The 22641-nt window shown below is 45.1% G+C and overlaps 1 protein-coding gene across 1 annotated transcript; it reads left to right on the top strand.

Annotated features, from left to right (window-relative positions):
• The first annotated feature begins 270 nt into the window (after window positions 1–270).
• On the top strand, window positions 271–22261 carry LOC147631041 (uncharacterized). The gene is made up of 9 exons (XM_086809372.1): window positions 271–458; window positions 1142–1779; window positions 1919–1962; window positions 2285–2393; window positions 2477–2529; window positions 2611–2654; window positions 19196–19499; window positions 21107–21408; window positions 21495–22261. Exons 1-9 carry the CDS (start codon window positions 430–432, stop codon window positions 21787–21789), a joined length of 1818 nt encoding a protein of 605 aa, XP_086665498.1. The 5' UTR covers window positions 271–429; the 3' UTR covers window positions 21790–22261.
• The last annotated feature ends 380 nt before the right edge of the window (window positions 22262–22641 follow it).

Genomic DNA, 22641 nt, shown 5'->3' with positions numbered 1-22641 from the left:
GCAACACCTTCCCGGTTCTTCTTCTTCTCTTTGTGGCTTTCTTCTGTCCTCTGCACGGTTTCTTGACTTTCTTTTACTTCTCTTTTTATTTTGTTTTCGGTGCTTGTCTTTTTTTAGTTGCTTCTTCTTCTTGTTCGCTCTTCTCTTGTTTCTTCTCCTTAGTTTATATTTATTTTCTTCTAAGTGCATGACACTCAAATTAAGCTCCAAGTGAAAAAATAATTGTCAAATTTAATTATCAGATCACCTTCACAAAAATCAACCCTAGTCACACACACGCATGCACACACAACCAAAATGCGCACTTATACAAACATGCATAAGAAGGGAGAGGCTGTCAGGGCGAGAAGCGAGAAGCAGAGTACAGCAATGCTGCAATCGTCTTTCGGTACTATTTACTAGCAACAGTGGGTGAGCGACTTCACGGAAATGCTTATACCAGCAGCCTCGCAATCCAGGTTAGTTCTCCTAAACGTACATGTGTGCGCACATGTGTGTGTGTGTGTATTTTTCTGCCCCTCATGCTCTTTTGTGATTTGACTGCACCCGCGCGCTTACACTGTTTCTGCGGGTGTGGGCATGGATCTTTCTACCCATCAATACTCTCGTGTGATTACACACACGTGCGTCCGTGTGACATGTGTGTGCGTGCGTGTGACATGTGTGTGCTGTCTTTTCTGATTGAAATCGCCCTTGCCAAAACAAATTAAACATTTATCATAGTTGTGTGTAAGTATTATCACTGTTTGTGTAAGCATATGAGGGCAAACATCTCTAGTTTAAGTTTATGCTGCAGAGAAGGCATGAGGCCCTCTCATTTGTTGGCACCCTTGTTCGAGGTCGCCCTCGGCTCAAATCCAAACTTAACTTGCAACCTATGCCTAATCATCAAAGAATATTACAACTAATGTCTTGTACTTGCCATTTGTGCTTTTTTTTTTTTCGCTGCTTTTACGGACGTTGAACATTTTACTTGAAGTTTATCACAAATAAATCCTCTTATCTGTCAAGAAAATTCTGAGTGAGTGGGTTTTTTTCTCGGTTGTAAAGTTGCTATGCCTCAATTTGCCAAGCATCCCTATCTGGAAAGAATGCTACCATTGGAGGCCTCAATTTTTGATATATGTCTTTTTTTTTGCAGCCCTCATTTTCAACTGGACCTTTCTCTAAAGCCTAAAATTGTTGTAGTGCCCATCAAAGCCTTCCATTTTCAACACTGTCAGGGGCTCTTAAGGCCGTCACTTGTGAATTGCAGTAAGAAGACAAAGCCAAGGATCGAATGGATATGGGGCCACCATATTTTAAAATGTGGAAGGAGAGTTGAAGGCATGAATAGACAAAGAAGATGCATTGTTGCAGCGGTTGCCCTTTCGAGAGTGGCGTCGATTGCCACCTGCAGTGCAAGCAACACAGTGGACTATCATGGTGCAGCTTTGTCAGCAAGCATTCCTGCAAGTAATGACAATATGTGGGTTGGCACGAATGCACCTTCTTCACTCTCTAGTAGTGGCTCATTCAATATGGCCTTCACTCTAGCATGCCAGGAGGAAGGGCCATCAGGGAGTTCTCTTGAAAAGCATGACCTTGCATTGTTCGCGGGAACAGTCCAGAATGGAGCTTCTTGTACGGCTGCAACGGTAGCGGGAGTTTCCATAGAAATGGGGAAGTTGGCTAAAGAGGAAGCTGAGAAGCGGAGGCGAGAGGAAATGGAGAGATTGAGAAGGAAGAAAATAAGCGAGGCTAATAAGGGAAGAGCTCCTTGGAACAAAGGAAGAAAGGGTAAGCTATGATTACTTTATCTCATCATTCCCCTATGTATTGCAATTTATGCCTTTTCGATGCTTGGACTTTTGGTGGTCTTACTCATAAGATAGTACTCTCAATAACATATACTATTATGTTGGTCTCAATCCTATAGGTGGTCTGAAGGCACTTGACGGAGGACCTGTCACACGGTTGAAAGTAAGTAACAATAGGGAAATACTTGTACACAAGCATTAGATTTTTTTAAATTGGTTGTGGGTTATATAACTATATATTTAGATGTTGGGGTGAGAGTTCATGCCCCCTCGTGGGCAGAATGGTATGATAGTCACTCAGGCAGCAAGTGTCTGCCCATAGCATTAGAAAAATTTAAAGCTTCCCCCTCCCACCGCCTACCCTTTATAGCATTAGAAAAATTTAAAGCATCCCCCCTCCACCCCCCCTCCCCCTTTCAAAATAGGAAAGGGGGGGGGGGGGTTGTGACACCTTTTAAGTAGTCTTAAATTTGGTGTTTTTGAAGGATATTGAATTAATCAGCCCCGAGAAACGAGAGCATCTGAGACGACAGCGGATTAGCGATGCAAATAGGGGAAGAATCCCTTGGAACAAAGGGGGGCAACACTCTCAAGGTGCTAAAGGTTCGGAAGTAGTAGTATACTGTAATGGCATCTTTGCGAATATATTTAGCAAATTTCTCCGGGTATGTTCACAGAGACAAAACAACGCATCAGGGTAAGGGTTATTGAAGTGATGAAAGATCCCAAGGTGAGCAAACAAGGGAAATTGAGCATTATTTGTGAGCATTAACTTTCAGTTGGGTAATTGTTTTTTCATTGGCTTCAATAGATACGTGAGAAGCTACGAATTCAGGCCAAGGCAGTCAAATTTTGGTATGTATAGCAGAACTCACCTTTTAGTAGTATGATGTTTTTTCATAACATAGATATGCCCACATGTTTATCTTTCTATCTACTGAAGTAGTTATCTTTCAAGTCATAACCACGTAGATGGCATGATGAGTATTTTACAAACTGAGTGAACATGCTATCACCCTTACCATGTGACATGTTTTGCCAGAACATCACATATATATCTTGCATGCATTCATATATTGTAGTGTAGACATAACCATTGCTTGAGATCACATGCATGAAAATGATTAAGCAAAATGGTGTAGAGTCACATTTGTGCATTCATGTTACCAAATGATCTCATCTTCTATTACATCTATCCAACCTATCGAGTTTCACTCTTGTACACAACTTCTCAAAAGACTAGTGGCCGACCTACAATATGATCAACTTTGGTACTATATATAGACAAGTTCGGTAGCCTCCTATGATCTATCTCATAATGAGATCATCAGTTGAGATCTATCTTCATTGTGTTGTGCGCCCTTGCTAGTGCATGACATCCATTGTCCTAGAGTTTATCTAGATCACCATGAAAGTCACTTGCTGGAGCACACTGTTGGGCAGATGCCATCGGTTTGCAAACGGTAATTCAGTATTGTTCTTCATCTCTCTTGTAATTTAGTTTGCAAACGGTAATTCAGTATTGTTCTTCATCTCTCTTGTAATTTAGTTTGCAACGGTAATTCAGTATTGTTCTTCATCTCTCTTGCATTAAGTTCTTCGTCTTGTGGAAGGTTCGTCTGTTTGTGTGAATGGCAAGTTGTATTTCCTTACACTTCTGTCCTTAGCTAATGAAACTGGGATCATGGGAAGAGACAAGTCGTCTTGTCTGAATGGTGGACACTGCAACCACCCAAGTTGATGTTTGCAACTCTAGTCGTCGTGCGATGCTGCTAATTAATGATGGGATTGTCCTTATGCATGATGGGATTGCCTAAATGACGTCCAATGCTCCTTGTTCAAAGAAACCCCGTCAGTGGAAGCTCCCCCCGCTTCTCAGTAGCCCTTCCCTTCCCTTCCCGCCCTCAAAAAAAAAACCTTCACCGTGTTGCACCCCTTTTCCTCCAATTCCATAGACCTTGCCCTTGATGTTATTTGCTAATACAAAAGCATGTTGATTGATGCTAATTAAGATGCACAAACTAAATACACACATAGAGGAGCTAAATTCACCTAATGTCATGAATGTGCTGATTGCGTGAATAATCTGGGAGTGTGATTTGGGCGTTTGGGTTGATCGCTCCTTGGCTGCCCAAAAGGTTCCAATTCAGCTAATGAACTTGTCCATGAGTCAGTTGATGCTTGGAGATGTCATCACTTGTTTTTGGTCTTGCATCGGCTGAACAACTTCGGGTTCTGAAAGCTCTCCCACTTGTGAGACCCTTCGTGGTGGACAATTTGTCCGACTACTAGGAAAGCTCCCTCTTTCTCAGTTTCAACCATGGGTGCACATACCACTACTATGGGTTTGAACAAGGCTTTTGCCTTTGCCTTAAGTACTTCAAAGTCTTCAGTGCATCTCTATAGCTGCTTGCCAATCCTTGCAGGCCTTGCATTTTCCCTCATTCTGTCTGTATTGGGATACATGGTCTTCTTATTCATGATGGTATTATTGCTCATGGACCTTAAGTTTTCATTGGTACCAATTAAATATGGAAACCACGAAGAGCAAAACATTGACTCCTTGCATTATGTACAATGAAGACAAATATACACGTGAATCTGTCCTTTTGTACGAAAGGTAACCAAAAGGTAGATCTCTACAGATTTCAGTCCCAATGCCACTATTAGATACTAGTGCTCTTGGCCACGATCACTGCAGATCTGATTTCGGCTCTTCCATGCCTTGAGTCAAATGCTCTTTTGCTGAAGGACTTCCAGGCATATGTGAGATATAAACAAACTTTGAACACTGTTTATATCAGTTTTGTGAGGCATTTCAAAATCGGCTCGTAAGAAATACGTTTTCAACGGTATTGTACTTTTTATTCTTATAAAAGTGTTGCAAACATATAAAACTTGTAGTAAAAGACCATACAAAAACATGAAATTATGGTCCATCATCCATGGAAAATGGCAATGCATGCCGCATGTTGTATAATAGAAAACAAGTATCACAAATGTGCCATTGTCTGGGCCATTGTTTGGATTCTAGACTTTAAATGTCAAAGATCAAACTGAACTAGTCACTACAATTGTATGTATGGTAATTTTACACAAATGTAATACATTTGGCTACAATATTCGGGCTGCCATGTAGTGTAATGGCCTGTAGCTGAAATCTACTACTTTGAAGAGAATTCAAGACTCCATCCTGCTTGAGATTCTCCACCTTGTCTTCTTCTCCTTCATGAGTAGTCTCACTATCCGAGTCGTTAAATGACTTGCTATTAGATTTGCGGATGTGACTTTTATACTTTTCTCTCCAGTCGCAGCATGGAATTGTGTCACTAGCAGGGACCATAATCTTTTTGTACATGGTATATATGTCTCTCCTTTCAAGGATTTTCTTTGATTTGCTGATGTCGATCTTATTTGGATTAACTTGTCAAGGCTCTATGGGATGTTCCTCTTTTCTATCAAATGGAGATTGCAACAGAAAAGCGCAAGCCATTCCAATTGCGTAGTGGAGACACTTGCTGTTGCATGCGCGGAAGCCTTACTGTACTTGATCCAGCCCTAAGCCTACTGATTAGGAACACTAATGCAAAACGCAATGGTATAGATTGTCACATGCACCATGCACTAAGGTGCAGTGTGACACACTAGCTCATCAACAGAGCTATACTTATACAGATGTTTAGGTGCTAGTACCCTTTTTAGGATTAATTGTCGTATGTCGTGGCCCTAGTCTGGGACATGTCAAGCACGAGCTACGTAGGTGAGTCTCCCAACCTTAGCCCACATGGAGAACAAGCATTTAGGTCATTTGAGGTTAGGCATGGTAAAAGTCAGTCTTTCAAATGCATATACAAAGCATGTCAGAGCATTTCATGACATGGATGCATGGGCCACTCGTTGGACAGCCCATGGGGCATTTTATATGCGTTAGCATTTAATGCTAGGCGGCATAAGCCCCTTGTCAAGCCATCATGGAGGAGGTTCCGCATTTTTTCAGCATTTATTGCAGTCAGCCAGCAACAAATGCCAGTTGGCCAGCATTAGTTGCTAGCCAAGCCACTTAAGCTGCATTTATTGCTTCACAACAGCAGGTCGTGGGGTTATATAGCAGGTCGACTGCAGCATGGTTCAACCGACCAGCAACCTAGTGGCATATAAAAGCAGCCCCTCCTTCATTGCATAAATCCATCTCATAAAATCATTATTCTCTTATAGAACACAATGCAGATATGTATGCTTGAAGACCTTGGTCTTTGCAAGCATAAATCACAGCCAAGCACCTAGTGCTTCAGTCCAAAGGCAGCCCCGAAGTTTGCTTCAGCAATCAGCGTTCAGTAGTGCATCTCCCTCAACAGATCTGGGTGTGCATAAGGGTATCCGAAGTGGCTTCATACTGCTTGATGGTTTAGCAGACGTCCGGTCTACAACGTCCTTGCGTTTGGTAGTCTCAGATAGTTCTCTGCATTGTAACAGTTCTGCAAAGTAATATAAGCAAATACTCTTGCTTGCAGGGGGAGCCCTTCAGTGAGTAAATTGGTGTTGTCTCTGCATCTTCTTCTCTCTCTCTCCAGCTCTACCTCATGTGTATAAAGATTGCTTCATGCTTACTTTATAAGGAAGGTCTTGCTATGCGTTACACAATCTAGCCAATTGCATGTTACATAGACAATAGAGAGAGGAGAGAGATGAAGTGTATTTTTAGTATATTTTCAGTTGCATGTTACATTGGTTATGACCCAGCTTGACTACCTAAGTGAGAGCAAAACCGTGAATGGTAAAACTGAGATCAGGGAAAACCACTTAGCCATTCACCATGTCAAGAGAAGAAGAAAGAAGTTACCAAGAAGGCATCGCTGAAGAAGAAAGTGTCCACGAAGACACCACTACAGAAGAAAGTGTCCCCAAAGACACAAGAAAAGAAGAAACGCTTCTATAAACTACAACTATAATCCTTCAAGAGCTAATGGAACAAAACATGTTATGAAACTGGCATTCAATACCACCGACGGGCGGTAGACAAAAACTTCACCACACACAAGCACTTAAAGACAGTTTAAATCACTTATTCTTGACGAGAGAGAGAGAGAGAAAATAGAGAGAGGATGTAGATAGGGGGAGCTAGATTGCTCCTACACAAGAGAAGTGGTGGCCCCAAACCGCTCTGGCGTCCCCACAGGTATTTCTTTGCTCTTCACAAAGTTGGGATTCAACTTCATCAGTCTCACTCCAAGAATCTTTGGCTAGGAGCGGTCCCGCACATGCGCTAGCGCCAAGGGCTTGTGAGTGAAGGCTTCTTTGGCCTCCTCTCAAACTCACATTGTGGTTATGACTAGAGTCCTCCCCCATGCTTCACTTATATAGAGCCAGCTTAGGCTTACTTTTGTTAGAATATGCAGCGGAGATGAAGACAAAATCTGAGAACACAAGAGCAAGTGCACTGCAGAAAAATACAGCAATAGAGGAGGAGAGAGAGAGAGGCATGTAACTCTGCTATATATACACAAGAAAATCTCGAATACTGAATGAATACATGTGTGGGCCAAGGGGCCATATAAACAAGGGGCCATTTTATATGGCCCCTATGGTCCAGTCGGCCTGCAACAAGGACAGCCGACAGCAGCAAACATAACACCCGACTTGCATAAATGACAGTCGGCCAGCTCCAGTCTGTCGGTCACCACACGTGTGGAGTCAGCCAGCTATAGAGAAAGATAAGGAGCAACAGAACCAGTCGACTATCACCTGGACCACTCAGGACAGTCTCCCACACCTGGTAAAAATAGGGAAAAATATGGAGTGGGAAAAAATGAGAAAACACCTAAATCGGGCGGGCACACCCACAGCAGAGGCCCAAGTTTTGCCAACCTGAAACAAAACACCATGACTTCTTCTTGGTCCCTTTGCCCTTGTTATTATTTGTCAACTTGGCGGTCATGTGGAGCACATTGGAGTGACGAAGGCTGCCTTGTCAAAGGAGTTTGAGATGTCCGACTTAGGCTTACTCCACTTCTTTCTAGGATTGGAGATTTGGCAGTCCCAAAGGGGTTTTTTTGTCTCTCAGCAGCGGTATGTTCATGAGTTACTTGAGGCCTTTGGGATGGAGAATTGCAAGCCTATTACGTGGCTGATGGACCCAAACACAAAGTTGATAGTAAATGATCCTTGTGAGCCAGTTGATGCCTCTCTGTATCATCGAAAGCTGGTTGGTTCATTGATCTGGCTGCTGAACACCAGATTGGACTTGAGCTTTTCAGTGGGGCTGTTGAGCTCATTCATGCAGATGCCGTTGAAGTCTCATTGGGACGCAGGATTGCAGATCTTGCGGTATCTGCAGAGTACGAAGGATCTTGGACTCATCTACACAGGAGGGGGATTGATGGATGGAGTCCAACTCCAAGGTTGGAGTGACTCAGATTGGGGAGGAGATCCAGACACGAGGAGATCTACATCAAGCTACAATTTCACCCTCGGCTCAGGAGCAGTTTCTTGGAGCAGTAAGAGGCAGCCAACTATTGCCTTATCATCGACAGAGGCAGAGTACCAGGCTGCTTGTGGTGCTGCTTGCGAGGTTGTGTGGCTGTGGAGGTTGCTTGGTGAGATTGGGTTTCCACAGAAGGAGCCCACAGTCATCCAGTGCGATAACGAGAGCTGTATAGCTATTGCTCGGAACCCGGTATTCCATGCCCAGACCAAGTACATAAAGATACAATATCACTTTGTACGTGAGAAGATCTTGGCTGGTGACATCTTGCTTCTTTATTGTTGGACAGAGGACAATGCGGCGGACCTCTTCACGAAGTCTCTACCTCAGGCTATGCTCCGGCGGCACTCCATCTCACTGGGGTTGGTTCCACATCCAGGAGCTGAGAGGGGGTGTTAGCAGTCATCTCTTGCCTGTATATTTACACCAGGGTCTCTGTTGTGGGTGTGTCCGCCTGATTTAGGTGTTTTCTCATTTTTCCCCACTCTCCATATTTTTTCCTATTTTTACTAGGTGTGGGAGGCTGTCCTGAGTGGTCCAGGTGATAGCCGACTAGTTCTGCTGCTCCTTATCTTTCTCTGTAGAAGCTGGTCGACTCCACACGTGTGGTGGCCAACAGACTGGAGGTGGCCGACTATCATGTATGCAAGTCGGGTGTTATGTTTGCTAATGTTGGTTGTCCTTATTGCAAGCTGTCTGGACCATAGAGGCCATATAAAATGGCCCCTTGTCCCACACATGTATTCATTCAGTATTCGAGTGCAAATGGAACGTCCAAGTTTTGCCAACCTGAAACAAAACACCACAAAGAAAGATAAACACAAAACAAGTGTCATCAAAAACCAAGCATCCACTCCATGCAATATACATGTCTCCAAGTGATGTCCCAATTGCTCCAAAATATGGCTATCCACATGGGACCCATACTTAGCAGTATCATGACAGACAAATACATGCAAGATACTCCACATGTACAAATATTTCCATACACAGTGGTACAAAATTTGCACTATTCCAAGCTAGCATTTAATAACACAAAAGATACACCAAAGTGTGTACAAATATAAGTACATCCATGACCATATGGTAAAGATCAGCATCTCAGTCTTTTTCCAACCATACCCAAGTGATAAAGATACGAAAAATCATGTGACTAGTACACATATCATAGAAGTCTCACAAGCAGATGTACTGTCAACTCTCAATACCTCGGGTGAACCATAAAGAGATCACCAAGCGACTCCTAGATCCTATCTGAGTGCCTTGACAAGGGAGGAGAGGAACCCCCCTCTTGAACAACAAGCAACGCTCCCGACCCACACTCTACTGCTGATGGAGCATCCGGCAATGCTCCATCCCGGCAACAAAACCTTGAAACTGACCTTCAATACCACTAACGGGCGGTAGACAAAAACTTCACCACACAAGCACTTAAAGACGGTTTAAATCACTTAAACTTGGAGAGAGAGAGAGAGAGAGAGAGAGAAAATAGAGAGGATGTAGACAGGGGGAGCTAGATTGCTCTTACACAAGAGAAGTGGTGGCCCCAAACCGCTCTGGCAGCATTGGAGATATTTCTTTACTCTTCACGAAGTTGGGATACAACTTTATCGGTCTCGCTCCAAGTATCCTTGGCTAGGAGCACTCCTGCATACACACTAGCGCCCAAGGCCCGCGAGTGAAGGCTTCTTTGGCCTCCTCCTCTTAGACCCATGCTGTGGTTATGACTAGAGCCCTCTCCCATGTCTCATTTATATAGAGCCGGCTTAGGCTTGCTTTAAAGCAAGTTTTGCTTTTAAAAAGCAATTGAAAAGCAGCTTATTAACTTTTTATGCAATAATTTAACCACTTTGAATTTGAAGATGCTGTAAGAGACGAAGTTGCTCCTCTCAACGAGCTCTTCACGATGTCGTGAACAGATCTTCATTCTGACAATCTTGAAAATTAGGGTTAGGGTTATGGTTTCTGCCGAGGCAAAACATGCATTGTGGTGACAAGTTACTTAGGCTACTTCATCAAGAAGCAAACTCGTGTTGGGCTGTGTTATGGCATTTGTATATGGATAATCCGGCATCTCCCGTGGGGAGAGTAAGGCCCTCAAAGCTTGTACATTATATTATTCTCCTTGATAAATAAAATACTGGTCCCATAGTTTCCAGAAACGCCGTTTCTGGCCCATCGAAACGTTTCGGAAACGTTTCCGTTTCCAGAAACGGCGTTTCCAAGGCCCTGTTTTTCCAGGGTTTAGAAACCCGCGTGCTGTTTTTCGCCGCCATTCTGCGCGCTTATTTCCGCCATTCTGGTCTATCATTTGAGTCTTTGACATTGAACTTGAGCAAAGATGTATTTTTCAAGCTTTTGTAATGTTTTTATTAATTATATATGTATGTATTAAACCCTAAAACCGAAACTCCGTTTCCTCGTTTCTTCCTGAAGGCCGAAACTCCGAAACTCCGTTTCCCGCCGTGCTCCGCACCCCCGTTTTCGAAACTCGTGGAAACTATGACTGGTCCCCTGGGCACCGCGAGTTTCATTTGATGCACACACATGATGTTATATACGGAAGCTTCGGAGAAGAATCGGTAACTTCAATACTTAGAATTCAGCACTCTTTTCGCGACGGAAATTAACGCACAAATTGAAAGGAGAAGTGCAGAAAATAGAGAGAGAGAGGGAAAGGTGGAGAGGACACAGTATTGGGTCCCAATTACCCTCTGTAGGGTCCCCACCACGGATGGTGTATTTGCTTTATTAGAATGATGAGAAATCTGAAAGAAAATACCCTGCCCTTGAATCCTTCACCCGTTTGCTTAGCACTCTCTTGGCTTTGTCTAGCCTCTTATGCTTGAGCTCTTGGTGGAGAATGAGATGAACAATTGGGATTACGGACTCTCCTATCTATACTACCCCAATCATGAGCAGTCGGCCAGCATTAAAGCACTCCCACGAGGTTCCAGCATTTAGTGCTGAAATAAATCACATAAAATGCTGCGTTTTTTTCCTAACTGGCTGGGCATCATGCGCCTGCTTCCAGAGGGCTGGGCAGAGCTTTTGCCCACAATCCAAGGGCTGGGCAGCCTGTATGGGCCCCATACTTTCCCTACAGCCATATAAAGGCTGTAATCTCTGGAAATTGCCTTAATCTTGTCCTAGGGCTGTCCTATAGCCCCTCCATGGCTGGTGGGTTCAGCCCGGGCCTTCCTGGCCCTCATGGGGGTGGTTCTACACCATTCCCATGCCCACACTAAGATCCGGGGTAGCCCTATGGGCTGGCCCCTTGTCCTAACCACTATCTACTCAGTGATCTGGCATCCGGTACCATACCAGATACACAGAACCATTGACATCATTCTAGAGGGAGACTCACAGCGCGGACTGGCACTGTTTCGTGTGCAGGACAGTGCACACCTAACCTTGGACTCATGTGCAGGACAATGCACACCTGACCTTGGACGACTGAGATGGATCCCTGGCTGACTCGTCCCGGACTGGGCTCACATGGGACCAGTTCACCATCCCAGGTCCTGCATCTTCTGTACAGAAATGTCTACGTGGCATCCAAGTGATGCACATGACATCCCCTTCTGCTTAACTTGACGGAAGCTGCATAGCCTCCAAATAATCCGTCAAAAACACCGGATAGTCTTCGAAAAACTCTTTGTCGAGCCATACCGCTTCATGAGTTCCTCGGTCCTGAAACTTTGGGAGGAACTGTCGTAGTCTTCGGCTTGAGCCATGCTTGAAACGGTGCAGGGGGATCTGTTCTGGAACCATAATTTCTGCTTCATCCACAATGTCTGGTTCCACTTCGTCTTTGACCTCTGAAGGGGGTGGACCTGCATATGGCTTTAACCAACTGACATGAAATACATCGTGCATAGTCCAACTCGGAGGTAGCTTTAACCGCATAGACACCTCATTAATCTTTTTCCGGATGGGAAAAGGTCCCTGTCATTCTGTTCGCCTCCGAAGTCGTGGTTAACAACAACGACTGGAAAGGTCTTCCAAACGCTGCCTCATATGGAGTCCTGCCAGTAGCTGAAGAAAAAGAGTCATTCAAAACAGCTTGAACTAAAGGCAAATACGATTCCCACTTACCTTGCTGATCGTGGACATAACACTTCTGCACATCAAAGGCCAACTGGTTGTATATCTCTGTCTGGCCATCTGTCTATGGGTGGAATGCACTGGAAAAATTCAACTTAGTACCAAAATTATCAAACAATGGCCTCCAAAAATAACTGGTAAACTTGGCATCTCGGTCTGACACTATGGTTCTAGGAATCCCGCCAATCGGGTACCAATGCTGAATGAACAACTGGGCAACATCCTCGGCGGTCACATTGGCCCTGCAAGGAATAAGCATAACAAATTTGCTAAACCTATCAACATTAGTTAAGCACTGCGTATTACGCTTACTCGAACTGGGAGGCAGATTCGTGACAAAATCCATCGAAATATCTTGGAAAGGACCCTCAGGAATTGGCAAGGGCTGTAACAACCCTATCTTCTTTCCACGAGGAGCTTTCACCTTTTGACAAATGTCATAGCGTTGTACATATGTAAACACATCACGCCTCATCTTTGGCCAATAGTATTGCCATTCTAATTTCTCCAGAGTCGAATTCATGCCCCCTATGACCACCAGTAATGGTGTCATAGGCATCATGGAGAAGAGCTACTCGGAATGACTTCATGACACATAGTCGGCCTTTGTAGAAAAGCCAACCATCGTGTATCAGAAAATGGCATGGTCCTGTGGCATTCAATGCCTGTTCCCATCGTGTACCGAATTCCTCAGAATCCGCGTACATGTGCTTCGTGTTATCTAGTCCTGTACCAACAAGATCAAGTCTAGTGGTCTGAACTGTAGACACTTGTCCCTTCCTGCTCAAAGCATCGGCCACTGGATTGGCCTTTTCTAGAAGGTACTCAATCATACCACCGAACTGTTGGAATATCTGACTCCAGCGGTGTTGTCGATCACTCCACTGTGCACTTGGTATCATCTGAATCCAGCGCAATGCGTGATGGTCAGTGCAAACCTCGAAGTCACGGCCATACAGGAAATGTTTCCAATGTTTCAAGGCCTGTATAACTGCTAGGAGTTCACGATCATAGACTGAGTAGTTCTTCTCGGCAGGCAGTAACTTACGAGACATGTAAGCTACTGGATGACCATTCTGTTGCAATACACCTCCAATTGTGATGTTACTCACATTGGTGATCACCTGAAATGGGTCATCCCACGAGGCAAGTGCTAAACAAGGCGCTTCTGATAAAGCCACCTTGAGGTTCTGGAATGCCTTCAATGCTCGTGGAGTCATTCGAATCTTTTGCCTTCTTGTTTTCACTCCCTTTAGCAGATCGGTGAGAGCTGCCGAGAGGTCAGAAAACTTGTCGATGTGGGTGGAATATGCCTAGCATATACTCACAAATGATCTGATGTCATAGGCTGTCTGAGGTACTTCCCAGTTGACAATCTCGGCCACTTTAGCCGGATCAAGTCGAATGCCTTCAGCACTAATTATATATCCCAAGTAATGCACCTGGAACAGATAAAATTTCGACTTCTTTTCATTGACGTAGAGCTCGTTGCTTTCCAGCAACTTAAGGACTTTCTCCACATCAATGTCATGCTGCTCAACCGTAGCTGAAAATATTAGTATGTCGTCCAGAAATATAAACACACACTTTCCAATCAACTTCCGGAAAACACGCATCATCATGCGGTTAAATGTAGCTGGGGCGTTCGTCAAGCCAAATGGCATGACCACAAATTCATAGTGGGCCCGTTCCGTATGGAAGGCTGTCTTGGGGATGTCCCCCTCCACAATCCGCACCTGGTGGTACCCACTCTTTAAATCCAGTTTCGAGAACACCTTTGCTCCATTCAGCCTCTCGAGAATATAGTTAATTCGAGGTATCGAGAATGTGCTCTTGATAGTCAGCTTGTTGAGTGCACGATAATCGACACACAAACGGGAAGACCCATCCTTTTTCTTGACAAATAAGATCGGTGCTGCAAATGCCGACACGCTGGGGCTGATGAAGCCAGCTTGCAACAATTCTTGGAGTTGGCGGTCCAACTCTGATTCCATTGCCTTAGCAAGGCGATACGGAAACTTGCTCGAGGGTTCCGAGCCTACGAGGAGGTCAATGTTGTGGTCCTCCGGATTGGATGGGGGGAGCTGGGGAGGGAGGTTGTCCCGAAGAAAAATCTTCTGGAACTTTTCATGGAGAACCGAGTACTTCTCGGAAGCACTGGCCACCGTGTGGGCTGTCTGGATGTAAATCATCGCACACTGTGCGCCTTTCCTGATTGCTCGCTTAGCCTGTAAGTGGCTTATGAGCGGAAAGTTCGGAATTCCTGACTCACACTTAATGGTCACTGGGGCGTTTGACACATTCCGATTGATCTGGAACGTGTGCTTGTCTCACTTGACACCAGGGAGAAACTTGTGAAACCACTGAATACCCAAAATTATGTCCCCTCCTACAAGAGGGGCAACCATAAAGTCACGCACAAACTCAATGCCCTGAATCACTAACTTAGTACTTAGAGCTTCATACTTGACGCTCGTTGTCATGCCTGTGCTAAAACCCTCAACCTGTTTGTCCACCGAAGTCAGATCGAAACGGGCACGCCTAGCGGCCTGTTCCGTGACCACATCCTCCGTGCTGCCGCTGTCAAACAAGACGACGACTCTCTGGCCACCTATGTAGCCAAAGGGCTTGAGCAATTCGTTGCGCTCATACTCTTGGTCATGGGCGCCCTTGTGCTTATCTTCGAGCTCCCGGCTAATAATTGCTCCAACTGAAGCACCGGGGTTTGAAGAACTAGGGTTAGCGGCTGGGGTCTGTGTGGGAGCTGAGCTCACCACGGAAGCTGTGGAGGTGGCGGCGGCCTTTGGAGGCTTCTTCGGACAATCCTGAGAAGTATGTCCTTTTGTATGACAAAAGAAACATCTACCCTCCTCCTTGTAATGAGAAAGTTTCTCAGCACTTAACTTGCCACCTGTCTTACTTGCCTTTGCTTTTTGGTCTGGAGTAAGCTTAGACGCATTGTTCGAGTTCTTGGAGCCAGAGGCTCCCGGGCTTTGTCCTGGGGAAGACCCCGTCTGGTTCTGGCTTTTGTCCCCCGAGGCGGTAGCCCTGGGAGAAGCCGGCTGGGAAGTCTTGGGCTCGCCACCATTATGTTTCATTTTTGCACCCTGCGCAAGCGAGAGTGCGTCCTCAAAGGTGGCTGGCCTAAACATACGCACCTCCCATTGGATTTGCGTTTCCAGGCCATACAAAAACTACCTTCTTGTCCGTATCAGATAAGCCTAATTGTAGACATAAAGTCAAAATTTTATTGGCAAACTGAAGGACTGGTTGCGCGTTCTGACGCGCTCCCCTGAACTCATCTTCGAGTCGCTCAAGGTAGTGGGGCGGTAGAAACCGCTGCTTAAGGTCGCGGACGAACTCGTCCCACACATAAGCTGCCATACCTGCTCTGGTGTGGGCATCCCGGCATGAGCCCACTGAGTCCACCAAGGAATGGCCTCACCTTCCAAGTACCAATTGGCTAAGATCACTCTGTCAGTATCTGTTTTCCTAACTGCGGCAAAGTAAGCTTCAAATTGATGTAACCATGAATAAAGAGTTGTGGGATCGAGTTTACCATTATACTTACTAAAGTTCATTTTCTCGAGAAAATGATTCGAGGCCGCCGTCGGTGTCAATCTGGCATCCAAAGCTCTGAGGTAACGCTCGTGTTCCACGCGTCGTATGGCGTCGTCTTCTCGTTGTCGGATCTCCAATGCACGCATCTGCAACTCAAGCAAGGAGCTTGGCTGCAGCTGTGACTCCGCGAGAGGGTCCCTATGTCGAGGATCTGGTATCTGGTGTACGGAAGGAGAGGGAGGAGGAGATGGAAAACGCGACGCTGGAGAGCGGGTACGCTCCTCCAGAGCCAAGATCTGCGCCTTCTGCTCATCCAACTTGGCTGTCTGTTCTGCGATTGCTTGCATCATCTGTTGGAACATGTATGTGACACTCAAGCCTGGTGCCCTAGCTGGGCTGCCTGGTGCACTCTGGTCCCATGGTTCTTGGTCTCTCTCGTTGTCGAAGCTCGCCATAGCAGGAAAATGCAATTCCTTTCCGGAACGCAATCTAACCATCCACTATCAACGTGACGCTGGAGAGCGGGTACGCTCCTCCAGAGCCAAGATCTGCGCCTTCTGCTCATCCAACTTGGCTGTCTGTTCTGCGATTGCTCGCATCATCTGCTGGAACATGTCTGTGACACTCAAGCCTGGTGCCCTAGCTGGGCTGCTTGGTACACTCTGGTCCCACGGTTCTTGGTCTCTCTCGTCGTCGAAGCTCGCCATAGGAGGAAAATGCAATTCCTTTCCGGAACGCAATCTAACCATCCACTATCTGTGTGGGAGGCTTCCGGAGGCTTCCGGAGGCTAAAAACCAACCGTCCTTCAAGGGACAGGAGTCACTCCGAAAGGCACTGGCGTCTAAAAACCAACCACACGAGCGAGAAAAAATTCTGGTTTCTTTGCTGAATCTTTGTACTTGAAGTAGGCTCCGATACCACTGTTATATACAGAAGCTTCGGAGAAGAATCGGTAACTTCAATACTCAGAATTCAGCACTCTTTTCGCGATAGAAATTAACGCACAAACTGAAAGGAGAAGTGTAGAAAATAGAGAGAGAGAGAGGGAGAGGTGGAGAGGACACAGTATTGGGTCCCAATTACCCTCTGTAGGGCACCCACCACGGATGGTGTATTTGCTTTATTAGAATGATGAGAAATCTGAAAGAAAATACAGCAATCTTGGACCTTTTCTTGGTTGGGAATACCCTGCCCTTGAATCCTTCACCCCTTTGCTTAGCACTCTCTTGGCTTTGTCTAGCCTCTTATGCTTGAGCTCTTGGTGGAGAATGAGATTAACAATTGGGATTATGGACTCTCCTATTTATACTACCCAATCATGAGCAGTCGGCCAGCATTAAAGCAGTTGGCCAGCATAAAATACTCCCACGAGGTTCCAGCATTTAATGCTGAGATAAATCACATAAAATGCTGCATCTGCTTCCAGAGGGCTGGGCAGAGCTTTTGCCCACGATCCAAGGGCTGGGCAGCCTGTATGGGCTGCCCCATACTTGCCCTACAGCCATATAAAGGCTGTAATCTCCTGGAAATTGCCTTAATCTTGCCCTAGGGCTGTCCTACAGCCCCTCCATGGCTGGTGGGTTCAGCCTGGGCCTTCCTGGCCCTCATGGGGGTGGTTCTACACCATTCCCATGCCCACACTAAGATCCGGGGTAGCCCTATGGGCTGGCCCCTTGTCCTAACCACTATCTACTTAGTGATCCGGCATCCGGTACCATACCAGATACACAGAACCACTGACATCATTCTAGAGGGAGACTCACAGCGCGGACTGGCACTGTTTCATGTGCAGGACAGTGCACACCTGACCTTGGACTCATGTGCAGGACAATGCACACCTGACCTCGGACGACTGAGATGGATCCCTGGCTGACTCGTCCCGGACTGGGCTCACATGGGACCAATTCACCATCCCAGGTCTTGCACCTTCTGTACAGAAATGTCTACGTGGCATCCAAGTGCGGGATGCACGTGACACACGAGCTATTCGGTACAAAATTGCAAAACACAACCTTATGAGAAAAAACGCAAACTTGAAAACGCTGATGATGATTGGGTTCTTCACGATGGATCTTAACGCCCTTGTGAAAGAAAAAATTGCAGCCTTTCTACCGTCAAAAACTTCATGCATTGATACCAGTTTAACATGGGTGTTGGGGAAGCGTGTTTATGATTGATTCATTGCATAGAGAATATTTCAATTATCACTTGGATCAATATTACAATGATCTGATACAGTAGCCCTTACAAACACATGAATCCGGCCATGTATTGGACCTTTGAGCTGGCCAATGGGTAGAAGCACATCCATGTCAAAGTCGGGAGAGTGTGTACGTGACATGGACACCACTGTGCATCAACAGATGAACCTAGTTGCCCTTGAGGTGTTAGTTGGGTTAGGGAACTCTTGTGAGACTCGGGCAAGTGTGGGTATAAGTGCTTGGGTAGTGTGGTGCACTATGCAGAGTAATTTATGGTTGTGTTTATGTCATGTTTTCTGGATTAAATCGTATTACTGCTAATGCTTTTCTGAGAAACACTCCTCCCTGTTACATTGACTGTTGCTGATTCCTGTTGTTGTGTTCTTTCTCTTACATACTCATACACAAAAAGGACTTATAGGAGTATGGTACCAAGGGTGTAAAGAAATTTGTATTTTTGACATTTGGGTAGTCTTCTTTCAGTGCTAAGCACTTCATAGGAACTCTTGATACAAGAACAATCAACATAGATTGAGAATAGAGAGAGAGATGGCTGTGTATTCAGTATATTCATATAGTACAAAAAGGTACATGTTTTGTGGCCTTTGGCCTACCAAAAAGGGTCATCAACAACCTATCTATGACCCTACTCCATAGGGGAGTGAGATATCTAACCATGAGCAATGCGGTGCCTTTTATAGGCCTTTGGAGGAATAATCAACCGGCCAACCTGCTGTCGGCCTATTCCATGGACATATATACTGCCGACTCCATCAAATACATGCTAAGCTGCTGGCCAACAGGGTCCTGGTCCCCACATCATGCCTCCTCATGCCTCTGACAGCTAGAACTGCTCTAATCCTGATGTTTTATTTGCTACAAATCAGGGATTAGCTTGGGATTAGGCATGTCCATGTGCATGCACATGACAATATTATACATGGACTGCTGCTGTAATGTTGAAAATTTACGGTGTTTTTTTTTTCCTGTCTAAAGTTATGGTTTGTATAGCCCATATTCAAATTGTCATGCATTTTGTATGCAGCCCTGAAATCAGGTTGAAAATAAAGACTGGATTATTAAGTGCATGGAATGTAAAGAGGAGGATGAAAGCAAGACAAGACATTTGTCTCATGGAATGGAAGGAGATGATTGCCGAGGCTGCGAGAAAAGGTGATGATGGGGATGTGGTGTATCAGTGGAACAGTCATGCCACCATAAAGCAGCAGTTACGATCTGCATGGAAGCTGCTGCTGCATGTAAGAAGAGAGCCTGTTCCCAGGCATGGTCTATCAATAGAACAGAGGATGAAAATATCTGAAGCAATCAAAGCCAAATGGGCTGATCCTGTAAGGTTCTTTTTTTGAGGCCTGCAAGAATCTTTCCTGTTAGGGGTGCTTTTGTTTTAGGTTTTTATGCCATGTCTACTTTGTATGTGCACATGCTCACCTTCGGGTATTGCATGGGAATGGGCCTGGGTGTGTTTGTGGTGTGGTTGTTTGTTGCTTGCACATGTAGTTGTCCAAGCTATGAATTTGCCTTGCAGGGTGGCAGAATTACAGGATCAGTGTTAAACAATGCATGGGATGACGAGTGTGTGCTACATATGCGTGCAGGCACATCATGTGTGTGTGCATGTAATGATGTGCATGTGAGTGTGATGTGAGCGTGTGCATGTGGGCATGAATGATGTGGGGTGTGTGCATGTAATGATGTGTGTGTGCGTGTAACATTGCGTGGGAGAAGCTTGACTTGATCAACACTAATTACTCTGATTAAGAGCTAATTAACGCAAATCACTTAATGCTGCAAATACACAAATAGATTAGAGGGTTGACCTACTGTTTATGTTCAAATCATGATCATGTACAATGCTGAACTTGGATGTAGACTAAGATTGGACTCTTATCATGCTAGCATTAATGCTACATTCATGAACAAAAGGTTTCTGCTGTCCCCAGGCTGAATCTTGCTCCTTTTAGTGCATTTCTTCTGGCTCACTACTCACTTATGCTCTGAGGATTGGAACTTGGACATAACAGTGCATGGATCTTCGGATATCCACATTTTCTCCTTTGCCGCCTATACATATTATCTGTAGGGCTGGCCGGTTGGCTGTTCTATTGGTTGGCCAACACATCGACCCAATAAAGGTGCTTTTCCAACTGGCCAACCTGGCTGCGGATTGCCATAAGTGACCTAGCGCTCTGATGCCAATGTGACACTGCATTGCAGAAGCATCTCTTGATTAACACAAATTGAACGCTGAACTTGATTAACACTGATTAAGAGGTAATGAGTGCTAATCACAAAATCACGTGAATACACAAATAAACAAGAGAGTTGACCTAATCTAATGTAAACATTGCAAAGCATGAATAATTACAATGCTGAACTAGACTCAGATCCCAACTCGTACCATGCTAGAGTTAACACTACATGCATGAGCAAAGGTTACTATTCCAGCTGAATCTGGCTCCTTTGGAACACCCTTCTTGTGACCCACTACTCGCCTCTGGTGCACTGAGGACTAGCACTTGCAGATGTCGGCATATGGACCCTTGGATATCTTCATGTGCCCTTTAGCTTCCTATTTATATGCATCTGGAAGGCCGGTCTTTTGATGTAGGGCTGGTCCATTGGCTGTCTTGCGGGGCACATGAAGATATCCAAGTTAGTTCCCAACTTGTTCCCAACTGGCCAACTGTCAACTGTGCCAAGTGGCCAATTGTCTCCACACTCGGGCACTTGCCTTGATTTTTTTAAAGGTGCCTATTCTTCTTCTGAATTTGCTTGTTGGGATCATCTCCACATGGCACACGTAGGTGATGCACCTGACAGTGTGCAAGTTACTACTTTTTACTTGTCTGATGTTACACAATGCATGCGCATGTGCATGGCATACACATGCTTGTGTGGTTGTCCAAGATATGACTTTTTCCTTGTATGGTGACAGAGTTACAGAATTAGTGTGGAGAAGGGCATACAGGACTCCTTGGTGAAACGCGGTCTAGCATCCAATCCAACTTCGAAGAAGTTGAATGCCAGTCGCCCAAACACAAAGAAGCCACTTACTAAAGTATTACATGATAATGCAGGCAGCCAAAAAAAACAGCCCATTTCTTTTAAACCAGCCAAGGAACTTCCCGCATACAAAGATCCTCAGACTGAGACGAAGCTTGAGAAGCTCCAATCAATGCGAGCTCATCGCCTCTCTGTGGAGGAGCAAAAGCGGAGGGAAATAACCGAACGAGCCAGGTGAAGCCCAAGTAATTTTTAAAAAAAATTGTTGGGATGTATTTTGAATTCTATCTTACTGCAAGAGTGTGTTTCTATGCAATCAGGGTCCTCATAGCACAAGCGGAGAAAGCAGCGAAGGTTCTTGAAGCCGCAGCAGTGAAAGATAAGAATGCTCTAGCTCACCTGTTAGAAACACAAAGACTGCTGGCAGAGGCAGCGCGCTCGTTTGAGACCCCAAGTCTGGGGAACTATAGCTCCAAGGCTGCAGCATTATGGGGTGGAGATGGAGACTCTGTAATTTCTAGGGATGTTGGGAACGGAGCGGCACTTTCTTCCCCATGGTCAGGAGCAGACAAAAAGGATGGAAAAGATCATGTGCAGCAAATGGCCCGTTTATAGAACTGGAGCCAGGCATGACAGTTGAGATTTGGAAGAGCTTTTGCCTGGGCATGATGGTTCTGAAGAGAGACGGGGCTTCCAACAGCTGGATACTGGGTTTTGGCAGCTATAGTATGTGAAGGCCGGCTGGGGAACAGTTCCAAGGAAGAGACGGGATGATGATGCAGTCACCCTCTAAATTGGTGTAGTTGTAAAATACAGGAAGTGGTGATGAGCAGCGAAATCACCCTCACTTTTGCATCTGGTTTGGCTTGAGTTTAATTCTTTCTTTGCAGTGTATGTGCATATGTTCTGCATTTTCTGATATTTTCCTTGTATTATATGAGATGGGTGTATTAGCAAAACCATGACTAAAATTATCATTGTGTGAGCTATCGACAGACAGACAATTGCAGGGTGGGCTAGAGGAATTTTGACAAGTATCAAGGCACAACAATTTTTGAAAGAAATAATGAAAGAGAAATTGGAAAAAGGAAAGGTGAATCTCTCTCTCTCTTTAACAACTTACCCTTGGCAACGCAAACATTAAGCCAAACAAATACCTCATTTCATGGTGTCAGTAAGGAAACACTCATTGATTGGCCTTTCCCCAGTAAACTGAGCCACGAGACTAGAATGGCATTAAATACACACTTCACTCCATATTCCCAGTGACATAGGGCTAAGTCTTCCAAAGCAATGAAGGTTTTTTTATTGTTGCATGGTTTTGTTTTGTAGTGGCCAAGCTACCTATTTATTCATGCTAATCTAAGGCTCACTATAAAGCCCTAGCTCTAGCCATGATTTTGCTTGCAAAAGTACCAATTCTCTTGGACTAGTAAACACAAAAATGCAAATGGGTTGGTAATTGTT

Source organism: Cibotium barometz, chromosome 15 (assembly GCF_041138505.1).
Source record: "Cibotium barometz isolate CiBa-2024 chromosome 15, ASM4113850v1, whole genome shotgun sequence".
In the NCBI taxonomy this organism is placed as follows: Eukaryota; Viridiplantae; Streptophyta; class Polypodiopsida; order Cyatheales; family Cibotiaceae; genus Cibotium; species Cibotium barometz.
The sequence above is the reverse complement of the archived record's forward strand: the minus strand, read 5'-3'. Positions and strand labels throughout refer to the sequence as shown.

Bases quoted from the DNA above. Each gene is read 5' to 3' on its own strand.
- LOC147631041 (XM_086809372.1), top strand. From the start codon at position 430: ATGCTTATACCAGCAGCCTCGCAATCCAG. The intron at 2,394-2,476 runs GTGCTAAAGGTT...GTATGTTCACAG, and splicing joins AGGGGGGCAACACTCTCAAG to AGACAAAACAACGCATCAGG. The intron at 2,655-19,195 runs GTATGTATAGCA...TTTTGTATGCAG, and splicing joins GCCAAGGCAGTCAAATTTTG to CCCTGAAATCAGGTTGAAAA.